General features: G+C 42.7%; 1 protein-coding gene across 2 annotated transcripts in view; it reads right to left on the reverse strand.

Moving 5' to 3' along the window:
- Window positions 1-25,545, reverse strand: part of LOC143983160 (estrogen-related receptor gamma-like) — a 79,180-nt gene that overhangs the window by 35,047 nt on the left and 18,588 nt on the right. Inside the window, exons 1-2 of one of the 2 annotated variants that reach the window (XM_077482529.1) lie at window positions 21,864-22,057; window positions 10,539-10,912 (exon numbers count right to left, since the gene is read on the reverse strand). In XM_077482529.1, the coding sequence (XP_077338655.1) occupies window positions 10,539-10,912; window positions 21,864-22,057 (568 nt within the window). Of the gene's footprint in view, window positions 1-10,538; window positions 10,913-21,863; window positions 22,058-25,545 lie in introns of those variants that run through there. The other variant, XM_077482539.1, reaches the window with a different exon arrangement.

The following is a 25,545-nucleotide window of genomic DNA, read 5'->3' on the forward strand; positions in this document are numbered from 1 at the left end:
CTTGCAGTTGTACATTGCGATTAGAAACGTTTACGGGTGTTTACATGCGGCTGCGTTTACCTGCAGTGGAACATTCTTGCCATTCCTGTTTGTTTCTTTCCTTGTTGCCGCTGCTATCCGCAGCGGAAACAGCGCACTGCGATTACCCACGGTTATGTGCAGATATCTGTGCTAAATCGTTTCTGAACACAGTCAATTTTTTCTATCTGCACAAAACCGCATGTAACGAAACCGTCGCTAAACGTAGTGTGTGAATGGGGCCATAGGAAAGCATTGTGTGCGTTTAGCTGCGGAAGATAACTTCATCTGTCCACAGCTAAAAGCTGAATTCTATCCGCCCCTGTGAAAGGGGCCTTACCCCTTTTCATGACCAGGCGATTTTTTGCGATACGGCACTGCGTTACTTTAACCACTTCAATACCGGGCATTTTCACCCCCTTCCTGTCCAGGCCATATCATTTTTTCCCCCACAAATATAGCTTTCTTTTGGTGGTATTTGATATCCCAATTAAAAAAAAAAAACAAAAAAAATGTTTCCCTTAGTTTAGGCCGATATATTCTTCTACATATTCTTAGTAAAAAAAAAATCACAATAAGCGTATATTGATTGATTTGCACAAAAGTTATAGCGTCTACAAAATAGGGGATAGTTTTATGGCATTTTTATTATTATTATTTTTTTTTTACTAGTAATGGCGGCGATCTGTGATTTTTATCATGATTGTGACATTGCAGTGGACATATCGGACACTTTTGACACTATTTTGGGGCCATTTACATTTATACAACAACCAGTGCTATAAAAATGCACTGATTACTGTATAAATGTCACTGGCAGGGAAGGGGAGTCACAGTGTTACCTAGGGAGTCACAGGTAACTCACAAGGGGTGGAGGGGACTCACAAGGGGTGGAGAACGATCGGAGTTCCTCTGTACTGGGAACACATGATCGGTCTCCTCTCACTTGACAGGACGTGGATCTGTGTGTTTACACACACAGATCCATGTCCCGGCTCTACTACCGGCAATTGCGGGTGCCCGGTGGACATCGCGGCCGCTGGGCATGCGCACCGGCTACCGAGTGATGCAGCGCTCCCCAAATGGCCGGGAAGCCAAGGACTTAATATCACGCCCGCCCAGGATGGGAGATCCCTCCTGTGGACGTCATATGACTATGGGCGGGATCTCAAGTGGTTAACTGACAATTGTGCGGTCGTGAGATGTTATACCCCAAAAAAACTTGATATCCTTTTTTTTCCCTTTTTTTGGTGGTATTTGATCACCACTACGGTTTTTATTTTTTTGGGCTTTATACAAAAAAAACAACAATTAAAAAAAAACTATATTTTTTATTTTTTTTAATCTGATTTTTTTCATCAGTTTAGGCCAATATGTATTCCGCTACATGTTTTTGGTAAAAAAAAAAATCCCAAGACATGTATATCTTATCAAATTTGTTTGCGCAAAAGTTACAGCGTCTGCAAACTATGGTATATTTTTATCTATTTATTTATTTTTTAATTTTTACTAGTAATGGCAGCGATCAGAAAATTGTAGTGACCCCCCCTAATTTTAGTTGTCTGCGCAGGCAAGAGAGCAATCTGCCACTGTTCTTTTCTCAAGGAACCCCTATAGCAGTGGTCTCCAAACAGCAGCCCAGGGGCCGGATGTGGCCTTTTGTTTGCCTTTATCTGGCCCTTGGAGCACCATTCCCCCTACTGACACAATTAATGGGGCACTATTCCTCCCATTATAACCAATGATGGGGCACTATTCCTCCCATTATAACCAATGATGGGACACTATTCCTGCATTAAAACCAATGATGGGGCACTATTTAATATTGCTCATACACGGATTTTTCTCTTGTGTTTATATCACTATATACCTAGCGCTACACTATTATTTTGTTTATATATATATATATATATATATACTCTGCTATAAAACACAACCAATTAAAAAAAAACTTAAAAAATCAAATTTCTTCCTCAATTTAGGCAAATATGTATTCTGCTACATATCTTTGGTAAAAAAAAAAAAACATCCCAATAAGCTGTGACCATCTTGTGTAAGGACAAATGATTCATGTAACATTTACTTCCTGGAATCTATCTGTCCCTAGCTCAAGCATGGATGTAGGAGAGTGTGCTTAGCTGAGAAAACCCCTCCTCCTCTCCTCCCCTCCTGAAGACTCCTGGGATGTATGACATCATTTGCCTAGGCAAGAGACCAGGAAGTAACTGAAAAAATGTAAAAAAAAAAAAAAATAATAAAAAAAGTTTAAAACAATTAAATATAATATACTTTCCTATATATTTACTAATGCTATCAGCATGAGGATTAAAAATAATGTTGTTTGGGAGAGTGAAGTTCCACTTTAATCACAATAAATGTTCCATATTTGACCATAGTATTGTGTACAATTATCCTGTCTATCTTCGCCTTAGGAATGAGAGAGCTATGTCCATTCAGTTCATAAAAAACAGTTTGTAGATCGCTTTTTTTTCTGTATGTGTTTCATCTACCGCGATCACCCTCATGTAAAACATTTTTACCAGTCAGTTGGGTCTCCACTCTATTAGCAAGATTCCATTACCAGCAAAGGAAGGTGGTGCCTAAGGGGTTAACAGCTAATGGACAGGATACAACAGGAAGCAAACTATTGCCTTTTCCCTTTCACTGGCCATATTGAGCCTTCACACGCAGATCAATGAGATTATTCCACCAATTTAAGGCCTCAGCTCACTTGCAACCTAAAGATCCATAACCTTCTGAGAGTGGAACACAAAGTGAGACACGGGAAGTGTCGCCGTACAGGAAGAGCATACACCTAATGCCGCGTACACACGACCGAACTTTCCGGCAGACTAGGTTTGACGGTCTTCCCGACGGACGTTTCGGCGGAGTTCCGATGGACTTTCCGAATGAACGGACTTGGCCACACACAAACGGACTAAGTCCGTTCGAAAGTCCGTTCATTTTGAACGTGATGACGTAAGACAGCACTAGAAAAGGAAGTTCAATAGCCAGTTGCCAATAGCCACCCTTGCATCGTATTTGGCCCGTCAGAGCAGCATACAGACAAACGGTTTTCCCGATAGGAGTTGAATCCATCAGACATTTGAAACATGTTCTATTTCTAGGTCTGTCTGATTTTTTTTTAATGAAAAATGATCGTATTAGTCCACACACAATCGGATTGTCCGACAGACTGATTCCGTCTGACCTAGTCTGCCGGAAAGTCCGGTCGTGTGCATGCGGCATCAGTGATACCTCCGCCAGGTTGTGTCACCCACAACAGGCAACTCCACCCGAATCTGTCTAGTCAACAATGAACAGTGATGGTGTCCAAAAGTGTAACAAGTCATAACAGAAATTATCTGTGGCTGATTGGACAAAAGTCAATTGAAAACTGACTGTCCGCTTTGGGTAACCTCACTTTAAACATCATTACTGGCCTTTGCTCTGCCTTACTGAACTAAAACTCTTGAACAGGAGTCTCCAAACGAAACTTCTAAACAAAGGGCCAGTTTACTGTCCCTCAGACTTTAGGAGGGCTGGACTGTGGTCAGTGAAAATAGAAAATGCCCCAGCATCAGTGGGAATAGACTATGTCTAAAGCCTGGTACACACAATGATATTATCGGACGAATAATTGTCTGTTTTTTTATTGCATGCTAGTCTCATATCGAAAATGAAGAATACGACAGAATACAACTTCGGAAGTGATATAATGTATTGAATTGATATGTAATGTATTTTTTCGTTTCCGAGCATGCGTAGTCTCCCTCTTACAATTTTTTTCGGATGAAAACTATACTAATTAATGAAAATCAGATATTGTATTCACTTACAATAAAAAATTTTATAGCCTGCACCCTCAGGTTTTCTCTTCCAAAAAGTCGGAATTAGCTATCAAAAGCACGATACTAACGATCAGATAATTGGCCGATCGCTTGTCGTACGAAATTTTACTTCAGATTCTCTTATCGTGTGTACAAGCCTTAAGGCGTGGTGATCAGTGGCAGTAGACAATGTCTAAGGCTTGGTGAACAGTGGGAATAGACAATGTCTAAGGCTTGGTGATCAGTGGGAATAGACAATGTCTAAGGCTTGGTGATCAGTGGGAATAGACAATGTCTAAGGCTTGGTGATCAGTGGGAATAGACAATGTCTAAGGCTTGGTGATCAGTGGGAATAGACAATGTCTAAGGCTCGGTGATCAGTGGGAATAAACGTCTAATGACGCGTACACACGACCAGACTTTTTGAAAGCAAAGGTCCGACCGAACGAGTCCGTCGGACAATTCGATCATGTGTGGGCTCCATCGGACCTTTGCTTGCCAAAAATACGGCAGACTTTAGAAATAGAACATGTTTTAAATTTTTCCACCGGAACTCCGCCGGACCGAGAAATCAGTTCGTGTGTATGCTAGTCCGACGGACAAAAACCGACGCTAGGGCAGCTATTGGCTACTGGCTATGAACTTCCTTATTCTAGTTTGGTCGTACGTCATTACATTCGAATCCGTCGGACTTTGGTGTGATTGTGTGTGGCCAAGTCCGTTCATTCGGAAAGTCTGCCGAAAGTCCGTCGGAAAGACCGTCGGACCTAGTCCCTCGAAAAGTCCGGTCGTGTGTACGCTGCATAAGGCTTGGTGATCAGCAGGAATAGACACCGTCTAAGGCTTGGTGATCAGTGGGAATAGACAACATCTAAGGCTTGGTGATCAGTGGGAATAGACAAAGTCTAAGGCTTGGTGATCAGTGGGAATAGACAAAGTCTAAGGCTTGGTGATCAGTGGGAATAGACAATATCTAAGGCTTGGTCATCAGTGGGAGTAGACAATGTCTAAAGCTTGGTGATCAGTGGGAGTAAACATTGGGGTTGATTTACTAAAACTGGAGAGTGCAGAATCTGGTGCAGCTGTGCATGGTAGCCAATCAGCTTCTAACTTCAGCTTGTTCAATTTGGCTTTGACAAACAAAAAAAACCTGGAAGCCGATATTGGTTTCTATGCAGAGTTGCGCCAGATTTTGCACTCTCCAGTTCTAGTAAATTAACCCCAATGTCTTAGGCTTGGTGACCAGTGGGGGTAAAAAAAAAAAATACATAGTACTTGTGGTGAGTAGGAGGAATAGTAAAAAATAAGAAGAATATGGTGGCAGTGGCGCTGCCAAAGGTTAGTCTATTTGTTTAAAGTGACATGTGCTATCCAATACTCAAGGCGAAAATCCCAAAGCAATAAATTAATGAATAAGTAAACCTGCTGTGTAAACGTGATGCGTGCTGTAGACTAGTAATGTTCCCCAATGACAAATCAAATGTTCCTTATAAGTATATATGTGGTGCGACCTGTGCTATAAATTGACTTAGTGTTATCCAAGTAATACCAGTGCTAATATCATACAATCAAGTATCTACAAACCAAAAAAAATAATTAATAGGAGGAATAGTAACCCATCATTGGTAATAGTTGGAGGACTAGTGCCCCATCATTGGTGTCAATGGGAGGAATAGAGCCTAATTGTTAATATCAGTGGGAGGAACTATGCACCATTGTTAGTGCCAGTGGCAGGATTAGTGCCCCATCATGGATGTCAATCGAAGGAGAAATACCACATTGTTGCTGTTAATGGGAGGACTAATTCCCCACTGCTGGTGTCAGTGGAAGGAATGGTGCTTCATTGTTGGTGTCATTGAAAGGAATAGTGTCTTGTATCAGTGAAAGGAATAGTGTCTTGTATCAGTGAAAGGAATAGTGCCTCATATCAGTGGGAGGAATAGTGCCTCAAGGGCTGGATAAAGGCAAACAAAGGGTCACATCCAGCCTGTACCTTGGAGACCACTGTTCTTAAAGAGGGAGTCCACTTGAAAAAAAAAATTAAATGCCAGCAGCTATAAATACTACAGCTGCTGACTTTTAATAAATGGACACTTACCTTTCCTGGGGTCCAGCGATGTCAGCAGCCGAGGCTGATCGATCGCTCGGCTCTCGGCTGCTGCCGCCGCCATTTTCTGTGAGGGAATCAGAAAGTGTAGCGTCGCGGTTTCACTTCCCGGTTCCCTACTGCGCTATGTGAATGGTCCACGCCGTCTCTGGGACCCGTGTGCTTCCCAGCAGACAGCGCGCCGGGACACGAAGAGGCATAGACTCCTGTGGGAGTCTATGTCCGGAAGTGGGTGCAAATACCTGTCTATCTGCACACCCCTCCCCCCTGAAAGGTGTCAAATGTGACACCAGAGGGGGGGAGGGTTCCGATTAGCGGAAGTTCCACTTTAGGGTGGAACTCCGCTTTAAGTATTGACACATCACATTTCTATATTAATTTATTGCACTTAATTGTACAAGCAGTTCCCTAGTCACAAACATCCAACTTACAAACGACTCCTACTTACAAACGGAGGGAGACAACAGGAAGTGAGAGGAAATCTACCCAATGAAAGGGAAATTCACTCCTGTAAGAGTTATTATGGGACAAGGTACCTCCTCCACTGATGCATTATCACCAAACCTTGTTTCCTTAACAACCCAAAATTTTCAAAATTGATTTTCATTGGGACAGAAAATGAGGTGAAATCTTCTGAATAGGGGCACAGACAGCAAAACAAACATTAAAGGGGTTTTAACCCTTCCCTATGCTATCCAAAAAGAATAAAATAGTTTTTTTGGCTGGAGCTACATTTAAAAAATGTACCTGTTCCGACTTACAAACAGATTCAACTGAAGAATAAAACTACAGACCCTATCTTGTTTGTAACTAATTTGCAGAGAACCTTGCTATCCCACTTATGCGAGGATATTCTCCCTGTACGTGTGGTCTCTGCCTGTGACAAGCTAGGACAGACAATGGCCCATCAGTAGTTTGTATGATATGCTGTGATTTTCACTACTTGGAAGGCTATAGGGAGCCTATACTTGCACCACATAGCCAAGCCATCTGCCATATTGTGGCTCCAGTACTCGCATCTTCCACAGGGTTAATCGTTGGACTCCTAAGAGTACCGTGATTAGGTGATTTCTCTTCACCTGCTTAGTTATGAAGATGAATCAATAAACATTTAATTATGTTGTTATAACCTCTGGCCTCATCCATCAGGGAGCTGTCAAATATTATTGTGTCTATGTGGAACCCGGGGATGGCAAAATGGCAGTTGAATCAGCCTAGAATTACAGCTATAGACAGGCTGCCATGTCATTCAATACACCATTAATATTCATGATAACTCTCCGAAAATCTCAGATCCAAGGCTGTCCCCCATAGGAGCAATAGCAATGGAGGGAAAGGCTCCATGTAACTGGCCAATCCCCTGCCCAGGACCACACAACAAAGATAACCAGAAGTTTATTACACTCCAGATAGAGATGGTTACATCTGAGTTACTTGCTGTAGAATCAATGTTTAAGGCCTCTTTCACACTGACGTCCCGTTCAGGCCCGCCTGTCAGTTTTTCAGGCGGACCTGAACGGGTGCTCCATAGAGGTCTATGGAGCGTCGGATGTCAGCGGTGACATGTCCGCTGACATCCGACCCGCTCCGATCCGAAAAAGTGTAACGGAGGAAAAAGCTATTTTTCCATCCGTCTGCGGATCGGATCGGGTGACGACGGGCACTGCGGTCCGTCGTCATCCGATCTCCCATAGGGGAGAGCGGCGCTGTGACAGGTCCGTCCCTGCGCAGTGTGCAGAGACAGAGCTGTCATCTCCCTGCTCAGCGGGGATCGACGGAGTGATCCCCGCTGAGCAAACGGACATCCACGGGGCGGATCAGAACTGATCCGCCCCGTTTGAAAGGACCCTAAGGTGGATTATTTGTTTTTAACCCAGGAATTTAAAAAAAAACCTTGTTAGGGATTACCACTTTAAGGTGTACCATTAACCCTTAAAACCCAACTGAACCTTAAATCATCTTAGTTTCCAAGCACACTTACCAGTTAGCTAGCAACCCCCCCCCCCCCCCCCCAAAAAAAAAACAGTTACACTGTCTAACAATTTGCCCAATAAACAGAGGATTTAGTTGAATATTTGCAAATATATGTGGAAGTCGCACTGCCTCGTCAAGGCCCCTCTGTATTGTGTGGTCCTAACTCTAGTTTCCAGTTCAAGGCCTCGTTCAGGCGGTTGTACTTAAGTGCAGACCAAGGACCTTGTTTGCCCACAAGTGTTGTGTGCATCCCCACTCAGGCAGTCCCATTGATGTAAATTAGGACAAAGCGGCTGCATGGACGCCATTGCTCCCAATTTGACACCTGTGTGGGTGCAGGTCCCCAAATGCAGACAGTGTGTGCAATCGGGGGCCCCTACCCACATGCACCCACATGGGTGTCAAATTGGGAGCAACAGTTGTTGCAATGTAGCTGCTGGGTCCCAATTGACACAAATGAGACTGTCTGCAAGGTGATGCACAGAAGAACCTGTGCATCCCTGTGCGGGAAAACATGGAGATGAACAGGTCATTAATAACACTGATGAAAAAATCAACAGCAAGAGTTAGGTCGCCTTGTAAGGATCACCAGAGGTGGAGGTACTGCTCTAGTGCAAGATCTTTCTATTAGAGCTTTTAAAGCGGTTGTAAACCCGCTGTTGTGTTTTTTTTTTTTTGGCCACCTGCAAAGGAAAAGGCATAATGAGCTAGTATGCACCGCATACTAGCTCATTATGAAATACTTACCTTAGAACGAGGCCCCGACATCTGTCCCGATCCACGCCGAGGGAGCTGACATGTTCCCTTGGCGTGTCTTCCGGGTATCGCGGCTCCGGCGCTGTGAGTGGCCGGAGCCGCGATATCGTCACTCACGTGCATGCGTGTGGGAGATTTCTTCCCGGCAGGGTCCGGCATCTGCCGGGCTTCCAGCCGGGAATCCCCTGTGTGCATGCGCCACTGCAGTCAGCGGCGCATTGCGAGGGGAATATCTCCTAAACCGTACAGGTTTAGGAGATATTTTTTTTACCTACAGGTAAGCCTTATTATAGGCTTTCCTGTAGGTAAAAGTCCACAAAATCACTACACAACCGCTTTAAGATATACTGTATATGAAATGGTTTGACATGCTTCCACATATTCAGTCCTGTATGCTAAAACACAGTCTCCAATGGGTTGGCTGGCATGTAGAGCTGCACAACTAATCGTTAAAAAAATCACGATCTCAATTCAACCCCCCTCACGATCTTAATACAGCATTTCCTCGATTCAGTGCAGAGAGTTCTCTGCTTACAGCTGACAGCTGTCAAAAAAAAAACAGGCAGCCTGCCAAGTTTATCACAACATTTTCAGCTGGGAGATAATTATAAACAAAGTATTTTTTAGTTCTTTAAGACCCCTTTCACACTGGAGCATTTTGCAGGCACTATAGCGTTAAAAATAGCGCCTGCAAACCACCCTAAAACAGCTGCTCCATTCACTCCAGTGTGAAAGCCGGAGTGGTGCGCTGGCAGGGCGTCAGAAAAAGTCCTGCCAGCAGCTTCTTTGGAGCAGTGAAGGGACGATAAACTCACCGCTCCTCCACCGCTGCTCCCCACTGAAATCAATGGGGCAGCGCTGCGATACCGCCAGCAAAACGCTGCTCCTTCAGTGCTTTGCGGGTGGATTTAACCCCTTTTTGGCTGTTAGCGGGGGGGGGGTTAAAACTGCCCCGCTAGCAGCCGAATAGCACCCATAAAACGGCAGTGGCAGTACAGTGTGAAAGGGGTCTTGGATCAAAGGAATGAACTTCAGTCTGTAAATGAGGTCAGTTTAGACACTTAAAGACCGGGCCTTTTTCTGATATTTGTTGCTTCCGAGTTAAAATCAATATTTTTTGCTAGAAAATTATTTAGAAGCCCCAAAATATATATATTTTTTTAGCAGAGACCCTAGAGAATAAAATGGCAGTTGTTGCAATATTTTACGTCGAACTATATTTGCGCAGCGGTCTTTCAAACACATTTTTTGGGGAAAAAATACACTTTAATGAAGAAAAATAAATAAATAAATAAACTAAACAGTAAAGAAAGCCCAATTTTTTTGTATAATGTGAAGGATGATATTACGCCACGAGAATCGTGAGAGAACTGTGATCTTTATTCTAAGCAAAAAAAGTCTGATTCTCATTTGAGCCGTGCAGCTCTACTGGCATGTAGTCTTTTATCTTAAGGCCCAATGGAATATATGGGATTCCATACCACTAAACAGGATGTCCAATCTTGCTGAGGATATACAAGTGAACAATGGCACAGTCCTGTGGCCTATTAGCAATATTATCTGATTGGTATGTCTCTATCGTAGCACTGCTACCAAAAGTTGAGATATTCTATGAGGTATCCTTGTATGTATATCCAGTGAGGAACATGTGAAGACCAACAATTCAAGCTTTATGTATATTAAATTATGCCTATTTGTACTATTGTATGTATGTTATTTAATTCTGAATACAATAAGATTGAACAAAGACAGAGCAGAGTGACTCGAAATATAGCCAAATCAAACTGAAAAACGATTAAATTATATAATTGCACAGAAATGCACACAGACCTACAGAAAGTGAGGGTTCTCACCTTGTATTGTGCGTTTGAAGAATGCTTTGCAGGCCTCACAAGAAGCCACTCCATAATGATATCCCGAGGCTGTATCTCCACACACCAGGCACAGTCGCTTGGGAACAGACCTGAGAACACACTGCATGCCAGAGTCCTCCCCCATGGAAGGTGGACTGTCTGCAAACAACTTTTCACTGGTATCAGGGAATCCAAGCAGTGCAGTGGGAGAGTCCAAACCCTGAGATTGTCCTCCAACAGAGAGCCCATAGCTACTGCTGGTGTCTGACATCCCACCTGGGCTAAAGTACCCGCTCGTGTCCATCTGTAGAGTTGGGCTGGATGGCTCAGCTTTGACTTGAAGGTTCAGATTATGTGATATCCCACAAAGAAACCTGGAAGACAACAAAGAGCATCATGAAACACCATCACAAACCATCACTTTATACATTACTGGTAAAGTGTTTTACAAGATAACCAATACAATTATCAGTGACCATCTATGATACCAAGTTATGTCCACTTGCAATCTGTGTCAGCCTTTCTCAACCTTTTCAACACAGAGGAACCCTTGAAATAGTTCTCGTCTTGAGGAACCCCTGCTAAAAATGTGAAATCTACAACTCATGATACATTAGTGTGGTGGTCAGTGGGAAGAATGGTCCTTACACTTGTGGTCATTGGGAAGAATTACCCGCTTACAGATAGCTAAACAGATCAATGGTGTGAGTGGGAACTTATCAGAGAGGCAGAAATGGCCCAATGCTGAAGGAACCCCTAGCAACCTCTGGAGGAACCTCAGGGTTCGACGGAACCCTGGTTGAGAATCACTGATCTATGTAATTATCCAGAAGTCTCTTATTAAAATCTGAAAATCAGCTTCTATGGTGCTCATCAATGTTGGATTTGGGTGGGTCTACTTTTTGTTCAGATCACGTAGTCTGCAGTAACTAGGATGAATGGTTCTGGTAGGGTGAATAGTTCTAAAGATATACAAAATCTGTGCAGCCAACAACCCTTTATGCCCTGTACACACGGTTGGACATTCCGACCACAAAATCCGTCGGATTTTTTCCAACGTATTTTGGCTGAAACTTGTGTTGCATACACACGGTCGCACAAAGTTGTCGGAAAATCAGATCGTTCTGAACGAGGTGACGTCAAACACGTATGTCGGGACTATAAACGGGCTAGTAGCCAATAGCTTTCGTCTCTCTTAGTTTATTCTGAGCATGCGTGGCACCTTGTCCGTCGGATTTGTCTACACGCGATCGGAATTTATGCGTTCGGATTTTGTTGTCGGAAAATTTTAGATCTTGCTCTCAAACTTTGTGCGTCGGAAAATCCGACGGAAAAAGTCAGATGGAGCCCAAACGCGGTCGGATTTTTTGACAACATGATCCGATCGCACATTTTCCGTCGGAAAATCCGACCGTGTGTACAGGGCATGAGAGTTAAAGTAGGCTGAATTTCGATAGCATATGAAATCTTAAACTGAAATATGGGATGTGGTGTTGATTACTAACATTTTAGGGACTCTACCATTTGGGTATATTATTACTTTCGTTGTTAACTGTAAAGTCATTTTTGATGTGAACCACTATTTTACAATACTTACCCTTCCACATTTTTGTTCTTATTTTTGGTTTTGCATTATAGATATTTGTTCTTCACAGAGAACGCTGAATTTTGCTCTCTCTTTTGTCACTCAGCCCCCTGCATTTAGTAGGCCTATAAATTTGTATCATAGGATTGAGAAGTAAAACACAACCATTAACGAACAAATATGGCTGCTTCCATGTAGGTATACATTAACAAGCTACACACAGAAGGAAGGATTTTTAAACACTAACGCATTGATGAAATATATACATAAAGCTAGCAGTAGTTGAAAACCCTTACAGGTCATACACAGAGATGAAACAAATCCCCCTATATAAGTTGAATCCCTTTATCTCCAGTATACAGTATTTTTTAGGACATTGCTAGTAAGATCCCACCCATAACTTCTATACAATGCATATCCAAGATATAGATATAGTAGATGATGATATCACTTTCTGGATGGCTATTATTTCCCAGAGACACACTGATATTCCGTTATAACTGGGTTTGGGTATTTATTGCTTTACATCCAAGATGATAACTTTACATCCTATAAACCGTATATACAATGCCTTGAAAAAGTATTCATACCCCTTTAAGTTTTCCACATTTTGTCATGCTACAACCAAAAGTGTAAATGTATTTTATTGGGATTTTTTATGTGATAGACCAACACAAAGTTTCACATAATTGTGAAGTGTAAGGAAAATGATAAAACACATTTTTTTTACAAATAAATATGTGAAAAGTGTGGCGTGCATTTGTATTCATCCCCCTTTACTTTGATATCCCTAACTAAAATCTAGTGGAACCAATTTCCTTCATAAGTCACCTAATTAGTAAATAGAGTCCACCTGGGTGTAATTTAATCTCAGTATATATACAGCTGTTCTGTGAAGGCTTCAGAGGTTTGTTAGAGAACCTTAGTGAACAAACCGTATCATGAAGGCCAAAGAACACACCAAAAAGGTCAGAGATAAAGTTGTGGAGAATTTTAAAAGAAGGGTTAGGTTATAAAAAAAATATCCCAAGCTTTGAACATCTCACGGAGCACTGTTCAATCCATCATCTGAAAATGGAAAGAGTATGGCACAACTACAAACCTACCAAGACATGGCTGTCCATTTAAACTGACAGGCAGGGCTAGGAGAGCATTAATCAGAGAAGCAGCCAAGAGGCCCATGGTAACTCCGGAGGAGCTGCAGAGATCCACAGCTCAGGTGGGAGAATCTGTCCACAGGACAACTATTAGTTGTGCACGCCACAAATCTGGCCTTTATGGAAGAGTGGAAGAAGAAAGCCATTGTTGAAAAAAAGCCATAAGAAGTCCCTTTTGCAGTTTGCAAGAAGCCATGTGGGGGACACAGCAAACATGTGGAAGAAAGTGTTTTGGTCAGATGAGAACAAAATTTAACTTTTTGGCCTAAAAGCAAAACGCTATGTGTGGTGGAAAACTAACACTGCCCATCACCCTGAACACACCATCCCTACTGTGAAACATGGTGGTGGCAGGATCATGTTATAGGGATGCTTTTCTTCAGCAGGGACAGGAAAGCTGGTCAGAATTGATGGGAAGATGGATGGAGCCAAATACAGGGAAATCTTAGAATAAAACCTGTTAGAGTCTGCTAAAGACTTGAGACTGGGGCGGAGGTTCACCTTCCAGCAAGAAAATGATCCTAAACATACAACCAGAGCTACAATAGAATGGTTTAGATCAAAGCATATTCATGTGTTGGAATGGCCCAGTCAAAGTCCAGACCTAAATCCAATTGAGAATCTATGGAAATACTTGAAAATTGACAGAGCTTGAGCTTTTCTGCAAAGAAGAATGGGCAAAAATGTCCCTCTAGATGTGCAAAGCTAGTAGAGACATCCCCAAAAAGACTTGCAGCTGTAATTGCAGTGAAAGGGGGTTCTACAAAGTATTGACACAGGGGGGCGGAATAAAAATGCCCCCCACACTTTTCACATATTTATTTGTAAAAAAACTTTGGAAACCCTTTATCATTTTCCTTCCACTTCATAATTATGCGCCACTTTGTGTTGATCTATATCACATAAAATCCCAATAAAATACATTTATGTTTTTGGTTGTAACATGACAACATGTGAAAAATGACAAGGGATATGAATACTCTTTCAAGGCACTGTATATCAAAAATGTCTAAAAATAAAAATATTGTATATACTGTATATATATATATATATATAAATATAAATATATATATATATATATATATATATATATATATATATATATATATATATATATATATATCATGGTAAACACTTCATTATTGCTCTTCACATTAGGATAGGTAGACAGAATTGACCTAAAACAGACTACCTGGGACCTCACTGCACCTCCTGATTGTTTGTGACCAGCAGGCCCACCCTGATGAGTCTCTGCATGGAAAGGGAGGGAGAGATGACACTGATAGGAGGGACAGAAGAGTCAGAGCCTATTATAAGAACTGACATGAAAGGAGAACCTGTCTCTCGCCTTCTTTACTTGACATCCTGATCAATACCGCTCGATGGCCTTTGAAAGAGATGCTTAACATGGATTCTGTCCATTTGGATGACACCCTCTAGAGAATCAGGGAGGCAGGGACAGGAACCTCCTCATCTCTCAGAACATCGCAGACCCCATTTTGTTTATCTGAACAGCCAGCTCTGTTTTCTCCTTCAGTCTTTTCTTTAGAGACCAAAAACTGGAATGAAATCTAAAGGGTCTGTCCGGCAATGCAATGGCGTATATTCACCACCCCAATTATGGCTGCAACATTTACCTCTGGTGCCCTCCTTCAACCAACCCACGTAGATTGATTTAATAAGACAGTCACTGATAAAAAAAAACTGATTTCACCTGCTAAATCAACTAATCTGATATCTGATTGGCTGATCTCTTGCATGTCATCTGTGCTCTCCCTTTCATCTATATAGAGCTTTAAGATAAAGAGGGGTGGGGGAACTAAAGCAGGCTTTTCTTTTCTACAATTGAATTTTTATTGAGAGTTTTCATGTTGATTACATTAAACACAATAACATTTTTGGAACTCCGACTTTTCTTAACAGTTGATAGTATACATAATAAATATAATAAAAGAAAGATAAAACATCAAAATTGTAAAGTGGGCCTTGAGTTCCTAAAACGGAGACATGGGGGGAAGTGGGGTTATAGAAAGCTACACCTGTATTTATTGGTTCCTAGACAGAAAAACATATGCCACGTATTTTGAACTCCATTACGATAGCACTGATGATATGCACACAAGGGCAAATTCTCTGCTGATATTAATGGCGGGTTCAAAAATGCACAGTGCTCCCCTTGTCAGTGAAGGTGGGTAAACCTTAAAGAGACACTGTCACTTCTCCCATTTATGGCAAAGCATTTATGTGAATCCATTAATACTCCCCTCTCAAGCAATTCTGCTGTTCCTTCCTCCCTCCATCCCAGCTGGCCCCAAACTCCTCGGTGTTGGCTGGTGTCAGAGCTTACAGGGAGTGATGATTTCATCCACTACATCTTGTGTCACTGTTTGGGCCTAGAGATTGGCAACTAGGCCTATTGACTGTACCTCGGGAACAGTTGACTTGATCGCTCATACCTTTAAGCAGTGGTCTCCAAACTGTGGTCCGTGGGCCAGATATGGCCCATTGTATTGCCTTGATCTGGCCCTTGGTCCTCCCTCTGACATGAACAACGAAGTATTATTCCTCCCATTGACCCCTATGATGGAGCATAAACTCTTCCTCTGATGGCAATGATGGGGGACTATTCCTTCCACTGACACCAAAGATGGGAGACTACTCCTTTCACTGACACCAGCGATGGAGCACTATTTCTCCCACTGACACCAATAATGGGGCATTACTCCTCCCACAAATACTAATTATCCACTCCCAATGGCCACAGTCCAGCCCCCTAAAGTCTGGCCCTTGCTTTAGAAAGCAGCATCTTTGGGGCAGTTTGGGAGCGCTGTATGTATCACTCCCAAAACACCCTGCCTGTTGAAATGAATGGGCAGTGCCCTTAAAAACGCTTTGGAAGAGCTGCAATACAGGCGCTTTTAACCCCTTCTTTGGGGTTAAAAGCATGCCGCTAAGACGAGCAGTGCTTTGACGCCAAGGCCCCAGTGTGAAAGGGGTCTTAGTAAATCAACCCCATTGTTTCAGGATCTCTCCATTGATAAGCATATAACCAAAAATCTAGGCGTCTGGCTCTGCTAAAAGGAGGTTCACCAATCTGAACTCTAATCCTCCCTTTGACTACAATCACCTGACCAAATGCCTGGAATTTACGGTGTAAATAAGGCAAACCATAAAGTGAAATAATACCATCAACCAGAATTCTTCTGCAATAAACGGGCGGGGGTTAGCACTCTCACCTAGCAGTAAGAAGCGTCGCTGGTTCAAATCCCAACCAAGACGCTACCTGCCTGGAGTTTGCATGTTCTCCCTGTGCCTGTGTGGGTTTCCTCCAGATACTCCGGTTTCCTCCCACAATCCAAAGACATGCAGGTAGGTTAATTGGCTTCTGTCTAAAATAGGCCCTAGTATATGAATGGGGACCTTGGATTGTGGGCTCCTTGAGGGTAGGGACCAATGTGAGTGTGCAATGTACAGGGATAGGGACAATTGTAGACACTAACTCAGGTTGAACTGGATGGACTGGTGTCTTTATTCAACCCTTACTAACTAACTATGAAACTATGAAACATAGCCCTGGTTCACATATATGTGAATTGGATGCCTTTTGAACCCCATCCGATTTGTATGATATGTTAACCAAACCATCTTTCTATGGAGCCAGTTCACATATGTGCGGGTTGGCTACAGTGCATCTTTTAAAGAGTCCTGTATGGTTTTTAGTCTGGTTCAGGTGCTAATTCAAGTGTCATACAATTAAAAAATTCACACCTGAATCGCATCTGAACAGGTGAATGAAGCCACGCTGGAATCCTTTGAAAAATTGCACTGAAACAGGCCCCAGGAGTATGTGGACCTAGGTTAGTTCATATGGGCTTCCGCACATTTCCTTTGTGCTTGTATATTAATCTTCCTCTTGAATAAGCCAGAATGATGCGGTATATCTATCTCCCCATATACAAGGCTGAAAACTTTTTCTATCACTTTTAAAGTTTTAGAGAAAAGAATACAACTTGGAATCATGTCTAAACTACTAGAAACTGTAGACATGCAAAGTTTTACCAACAATAAGATTCTAGCATCCATTCATTTTCCAGTGCTGATTTAATCTGATTGGTTGAAGCAATTGTTTCAGGTGAGTATTCCCTCTAACAGATCATGTTTTCTTTAATATTCAGGTGTTGAAATTTACAAAAATTTAAAGGGTAAGGCCGCGTACACACGGGCGGACTGTCTGACGGACTTGGTCCGCTGAAACGTGTGACAATCCGCTCGTGTGTGGGCTTCAGTGGACTTTTTCGGCGGACAGTCTGGCGGACTAAGTCTTTCGGAATTTCCGTAATATTGTCTGTCCAAACTTGGTTTCAGCGGACAGTCCGCTCGTGAGTAGGCTAGTTCGACGGACTAAGTATGGCGCATGCTCAGAAAGGATTTACATGGCGAAAGGTTGCATTGCAGTGTATTGGACGTCGTATTTCTAGTCCCGTCGTACGTGCTGTACATGTCATCGCGCAAGCTTTCGGCGGACTGTCTGTTCATCGTGTGTGGTCAAGTCCGTTCATTTGAAAGTAGGACGGACTGGCTGTCGGATTGTCTGACGGACTTAGTTGGACGGACAGTCCGCCCGTGTGTACGCGACCTGAGTGTTACCAAAACATTTTCTTTCCTTTTGGATGCCGTGGAAAAGGATTAGAAACCCTGTCTGGTGTTTACTGCTATGCTGGGCTCAGTTAGGGCTTGTTCAGATGTACGGTAGTGGACCCAAATCATAGCACTGATTAAGCACAAGATTTGGGTGTGAAACATGTTAGCTGTACTTGTTGTTCACCACCATCTGCTGTATGGTTTATATTTTTATCTGGAATAAAGGTGATTATATCGGAGTGCGGCAATATAGCCTTTTTTCTTTCTGTGAATTCTTGTTGCAAGCAGGGGCTGGCACCTGATCTACATCTAGAGGAAGCTGAGCAGCAGGGGAGACGATCTATTACTTGAGTGGTACACCACAACTCACCTCTATGTATATGGTGTGGTGTTGTTTTCCAGGGGTTGGGCTTGGCCCCTTAGTTCCAGTGAAGGGAACTCTTAAAGAGGAAGTAAACCCTGATGAGTTTACTTCCTCTTTGATTCCCTGCAAAGGTAAAGCATAATGGACTACTATGCATCACATAGTAGTCCATTATGTGTCACTTACCTGACACAGGAGCCAGCGAAGTCACCACTGTACCCTGTAGTTCCGAGCGTCCATCTTCTTGGTGATTCGCCGGAGCAGCGATGATGTCACTCCCGCGCATGCACACGGGAGCCGACACTCGCGGCATATCGCCGCGTTCTGTGGCTTACCCAGTGTGCCTGCGGTGGCTGTCTTCAGGTAAATATCTCCTAAACCGTATAGGTTTAGGAGATATTTCTTGGACCTACAGGTAAACCTTAATCTAGGCTTACCTGTAGGTCAAAGTGGTTTGTAAGGGTTTACAACCACTTTATGGTGTCAGCATAACAAGACACTTTGGACAATTTCATGCTCCCAACTTTGTGGTTTCAACATGACTGTGCACCAGTGCACAAAACAAGATCCATAAAGACACGGATGAGTGAGTTTGGGGTGGAGGAACATGACTAGCCTGCACGAAGTCCTGACTTCAACCCGATAGAACACCTTTGGGATGAATTAGAGCGGAGACTGCGAGCCAGGTATTCTTGACAAACATCAGTCCCTGACCTCACAAATGCGCTTCTGGAAGAATGGTCAAACATTCCCATAGACACACTCCTAAACCTTGTGGACGGCCTTCCCAGAAGAGTTGAAGCTGTTATAGCTGCAAAGGATGGGCCAACTCAATATTGAACACTACAGACTAAGACTGGGATGCCATTAAAGTTCATGCGTCACAATACTTTTGGTAATATAGTGTATGTATTTAGGCCCACATGGTAGAGAAGGTCTTCAGTATTTACAAAGAGAAGGAACACAAGAACGCAAGCTTGGAGAGAATGTATGGCCTTTGTTTGGAGGTTTAACCCAAGGTTCCAAGGTATAGTACAGTATTTTACTATAGGTTTTACAATGATTTATGTGCATTTAATAGAAACAACAAATTACACAGAACTAGGAAATGGTAACCACTCAACAAATCTAAATACTTGTATTTAATGGAGAGTTTTTTGAAAATGCCTTAGTTCTTCATTCCCATTATACAGTATCTGCAGATGTATTCATCTATCTCTACACACCAATTCCATATACAAAGATCCGTATGGAAGGCTGATCCACTTGTCAATTATCACATAAACAATGCTGCCGACGGTACTTGCTTCCCTTTTAAAAACTGTAGACTATCTGAATTATGTGTTTTGTCTTGTAACTAATGTTAACTTGTTCCTCTCTGTATGTTAGAAGATGTCATCTTTCATATGTAATAAATAGTAACTATATAATTTCAGCTTCTTGTGTGTTCCTGGCTGTGGGTTCATTTTTGCTTCAATTAGCATTAAAAATTGCTGTTGCATTGGATTAATCTCAAAAATTACACTTCATGGCATACTGATACACACACATAAATAAATAAACAGACAGTATATATATTTTTTTTTTTCCTGTTTACTTTATATGACTTAAGCAAAGTTGTACGATAAAGATTATATAACTGTATGCATGTGCTTTGTTATATTTATTTATACCATAGAACTTCTCTCTGGCTGTACTACAAAGAACATTGGACCATATGTGTTACTTCAACTTCCAGCATTAAATTAGGTAGCTGTTTTGATATGTAACTCCTGATACAACATATCATCTATAAAATACCGCATGGACTATATGCCACAGCAATGTACATGGCAATCCTAAAATTTATAATGGATGATGATGCCCTGTATGCCTGACTTTGGTAATGTACCAAGTGATTCCCTGTATCCCTGACTCTACAAATGTACCAAGGGATGCCCTGTATTCTTGACTCCGGTAATAAACCAAGTGATGCCCTGTACGCTTGATTTCAGCAATGTGCCAAGTGAAGCCCTGTATTCCTGACTGCAGCAATGTACCAAGTGATGCCCTGTACTCCTGATTTCAGCAATGTACCAAGTGATGCCCTGCATCCTTAACTCCACAAATGTACCAAGTGATGCCCTGTATTCCTAACTCCACAAATGTACCAAGTGATGCCCTGTACTCTTGATTTCAGCAATGTTCCAAGTGATGCCCTGTATCCCTAACTCCACAAATGTACCAAGTGATGCCCTGTATCCTTAACTCCACAAATGTACCAAGTGATGCCCTGTATTCCTGACTCCAGCAATGTAACAAGTAATGCCCTGTACTCCTAACTCCAGCATTGTACCACATGATGCCCTGTATTCCTGACTTCAGTATTGTACCAAGCGATGCCCTGTATTCTGGACTCCAGTAATGTACCAAGTGATGCCCTGTACTCCTGACTCCAGCATTGTACCACATGATGCGCTGTATTCCTGACTATTGTAGCAAGTGATGCCCTGTATTCCTGACTCCAGCAATGTAACAAGTGATGCCCTGTACTCCAGACTCCAGCATTGTACCACATGATGCCCTGTATTCCTGACTCCAGCAATGTACCAAGTGATGCCCTGCACTCCTGACTCCAGCATTGTACCACATGATGCCATGTATTCCTGACTATTGTACCAAGTGATGCCCTGTATTCCTGACTCCAGCATTGTACCAAGTGATGCCCTGTATTCCTGACTGCAGTATTGTACCAAGCGATGCCCTCTATTCTGGACTCCAGCAATGTACCAAGTGATGCTCTGTACTCCTGATTTTAGCAATGTACCAAGTGCTATCCTGTATCCCTAACTCCAGTACTGTACCAAGTGATGCCCTGTATTCCTGACTCCAGTACTGTACTAAGTGATGCCCCATATTCCCGATTTCAGCAATGTGCCAAGTGATGCCCAGTATCCCAGACTCTGGTAATGGACCAAATGATGCCCTGGTACTCCTGATTCCAGCAGTTTACTGAGTGATGCCCTGTATTCTTGACTCCACTAATGTACCAAATGATGCCCTGTACTCCTGACTCTGATAATGTACCAAGTGATGCCCTGTACTTCTGACCCTGGTAATGTACAAAGTGATGTCCTGTATTCTTGGCTCCAGTTATGTATCAAGTGATGCCTTGTAATTTCTGACCCCAGCAAAGCATTGTGATGTCCTCCTGACTCCAGCAATGGATTGTTGGCCCCATAAATGCCACCCATCTCTAACTCAAAAACCATTGGCCAAAGTAAAGACCAAGATAAAAAGTGCATTAACCTATCCAAGCCAGAATTTGCTGCTCCCATCAAGCTAATCTGCTGAAATCTGAAAATCGAAAAACCTGTTTAGGTAACCACTTATCACTTTTATGCCCAAATTCTGAAGGTCTCTTTCCTCATCCTCAGACTGATAAATCAGGAATAATTACAGAGTAATGAATTATTTCAAATTAGCTATCCTGAAGCGGCATACTTTTAAAATAAGCCTGGACAGACAGAGAAGGAGTGGTGAATCCCCTGAACAGCCTCCCTGCAGAGGTGGTAACATAGTGATCATCAGTTACTTACGAATGAGATGGATGCTTCTCTGTTTGGGTGACTGGCATGTCAAGCCAGGCTAAATCTAAGTAATCCATGTGGAGGGTAGGCGAAGAATCCTTCCTGAGCAGACAAGACCCCAAGCTGTGCAGAGTCTCCTGTATAGAGAGATGGGAGAGCCGGACCACTCGCACTCCCTCCCTCCCTCCTCTCTGGATTTGCATAGAGTCAGCTGTAAGGGGGGGACCAGACACATAATTGGAGATGCACACACATTGGTCTGTAGGGAAATATTAAGCAGTTTAACAGTAATAATAATTATAGTGTGCAAATTAAGAGGCCAGATCCATCCCCCAACGTGTAAGCTCTGTGATGGATTGTTTAGTACACAATTTAATGGCACTTAGACAGAAAAAAAGAAGAGTAGAATGTCACATGGAATGTCTCCTACTCATTTTTATTTTTTACGGACTTTATCGAATGCAGTAGGCTGTAATTTGGAAGTACAGTAAAGCTGGCCATACACCATTAGAGTTTTGCTCAAAAAATTTAATTTGCAGAACGTTGTTTGATTTTCTAATAATTTGTGGGGTCAAACCGAAGATGTCTTTTGACCGCAGTGAGGGAAAAAAAGGAGCAGGATGGAGATATTTTCATGAATAAAGGAAATTCTAAAGCTGGTCATAGATGGATCCTTTGACGCATGGATTCCCGAATTGATTCTTTCCTCAACGCAAGCAAGGTGGATAGAGGAATCCTCCCTGCTGTTCTATAGTATTCTGACAGCGGGGACGGCTCCACTATCAGAATACACTGATCAGTGCTGCAGCTGACTGGCTGCATGCGCTGATCAAATTTAAATTTTCCAAACTTTCTGCGGGAACGGCTATAGATTAATCAAAGTTTGGCCAACTATCTATGACCAACTTAACAGTAGATCCTACCTGAATTGTCTTTCTAGGTCAGCCTTTCTCAACCTTTCTAGCCTAGAGGAACCTTTAAAATCATTTTCAGGTCTCAGAGAACCTCTTCTCAAATTATTCTTCCGGGGTTGAAAAAATGCCACTTACATTGGTGATGAGTGGGAACAATGCTCCTTAGCTTGGCGGTCAGTAGGAAGAATGCCCCTATATTAGTGGTTAGTAGGAAGAATACCCTTTATATTGGAGGTCAGTGTGAAGTATGTCCCTTACATTGATGGCCAGTAGAAAGGATGTTCCTTACATTGGTGGTCAGTGGGAAGAATGCCCCTTACCTTGGCAAGCAGTGGGAAGAATGCTCCTTACATTGGGGGTCAGTGGGGAGAATGCCCCTTACATTGGGGGTCAATAGGAATAATGACCCTTACCTTGGCGGTCAGTAGGAAGAATGTTCCTTACATTGGAGATCAGTGGGAAGAATGCTCCTTACATTGGGGATCAGTGGGAAGAATACTCCTTACATTGGAGGTCAGTGGGAAGAATGCGCCTTACATTGGGGGTCAGTGGGAAGAATGCCCTTTACATTGGTGGTCAGTGGAAAGAACGCCCCTTACCTTGGCGTTCAGTGGGAAGAATGTTCCTTACATTGCGGATCAGTGGGAAGAAAGCACCTTACCTTGGGGATCAGTGGGAAGAATGCCCCTTACATTGGGGGTCGGTGAGAAGAATGCTTCTTACATTGGGGGTCAGTGGGAAGAATGGCTCTTACATTGGGGGTCACTGGGAAGAAAGTTCCTTATATTGGGGATCATGGGAAGAATGCCCCTTACCTTGGCGGTCAGTGGGAAGACTGCCCCTTACCTTGGCGGTCAGTAGAAAGATGCCCCTTACATTGGGGGTCAGTGGGAGACTGCCCCTTACCTTGGCGGTCAGTAGAAAGATGCCCCTTATATTGAGGGTCAGTGGGAAGAATGTTCCTTAACTTGGCGGTCAGTTGGAAAAATACCTTTTATATTAGAGGTCAGAGGAAAATATGTCCCTTACATTAGTGGTTCATGAAAAAAAAAAGTGACTTACAGTACATTGGTGGTTAGTAAGAAGCATGCTCCATCACATGTGGCCATATTAGAAGCTGGTGGGGCTGGGAATCACCCACCGACAGCTCATTGGCCCAGCACTGACATTGACACATGGTTACATTTTTGCTAATTCCTGCAAACATTCTTTAGAAATATCACATTGTATCTCTTGTATCTCTTGTTACAAGGTCATATGTATTTTTTATGTTCCTCAGCTCCATCTAGTCATAATGTGATATTTTCCTACTGCTCACAATAAAAGAATATTCATCAAGTAAAGAAAATAGCCCAAACAACATTCCTTTTTTGCCCAATTCTCCCAAAACACAGTGGATGAATGGGCTATTCAAGTTGTTTTTATAAACCCCTACACAGACAGCCAGGCAAGCAACATTTTCATAAGGACATCAGCAATGGCAGTCCACATAGTTCTGTCACAATCTGTTAAGAGAGAGGAAGCCAGTATGTGATTAGATCATCCAAGACACCCATTAATTAAATATCAGTTTTGGGTGGAGTGTAAAGCCCCGCACACACGACCGGACTTTTCAACATCCAAAGTCTGACGGAATGATTCCGGCAGACTATTCGATCGTGTGTGGGCTGCAACGGACTTTTGATTCGCAAAAGTCTGACAGACTTTAGAAATGGAACATGCTTCAAATTTTTCCGCCAGAACTCTGCCGGACCCAGAAATCCGCTCGTGTGTGTGCTAGTCTGACGGACTAAAACCGACGCTAGGGCAGCTATTGGCTACTGGCTATGAACTTCCTTATTCTAGTCCAGTCATACGTCATCACGTTCGAATCCGTCGGACTTTGGTGTGATTGTGTGTGGCCAAGTCCGTTCATTCGGAAAGTCCGTCAGAACTCTGTCATAACTCCGTCAGAACTCTGTCGAAAGTCTGCCGGACTTAAGTCCTGTCATGTGTACGCGGCATTACAGTATCCCATTCTCATATACCTAGCTCCTTATATTTTTTTGAGATATTTATATGTATTTCACCCACACCTGACCTCTGGGGATTTATGAGTCCACAGGTAGTTTAATCTGACAGATTAGGGTCAATCGCAAGTGATCGGCTTTTCTCTCCAGGTGACTGTCAGGCCAGAAAAATTAAAGTGATTGTAAAGGCTGAAGGTATTCTCTGCATTAAGTCAAAAAACCTTCTATTGTCACCTTCTATTGTCAGCATCCCCATCCAACCCCCTTATACTTACCTAAACCCAATCTCTATTCAGTATTGTGCCCAAGAGCAGCAGCGCTCTCTCTCCCTCCTAACGGGACTCATTGGCTCTTGCTGCTGTCAATCAAATCCAGTGACAAGCCGCACTGTGTGCACCAATGGACTCATACAGCATGGCTCTGGATCCAGCCGGCAAGTGTGCCACTATATGAAGCAGCTACCTGTGGTTGGCACACGAAGATGAGGAACCCAGAGCACCAGCAGGGGACATTCCACAGCGCAGGTAAGTATTACATGTTTGTTATTTAACAAAAGAAAACTTTACAGTTATTAAATGACAGACTCAAGCCTCAAGTATTTACAACAATATGTTAAAAAAAAGGGTGCAGACTATTCTAAGTTAAAGAAGACAAAAAAGGAATGGGAACAAAGAAGTATAACAGTAGAAGATAAAGGGAATAAATTGCATTTTGAAGATATTTTATTTTTTTGTCAGCACTAAATAGGATAAAATAATTTTTGCAATT

Source organism: Lithobates pipiens, unplaced genomic scaffold (genome assembly GCF_037356315.1).
Source record: "Lithobates pipiens isolate NorthernLeopardFrog02 unplaced genomic scaffold, aLitPip1_a1.2 Scaffold_1, whole genome shotgun sequence".
NCBI classification, from domain to species: Eukaryota; Metazoa; Chordata; class Amphibia; order Anura; family Ranidae; genus Lithobates; species Lithobates pipiens.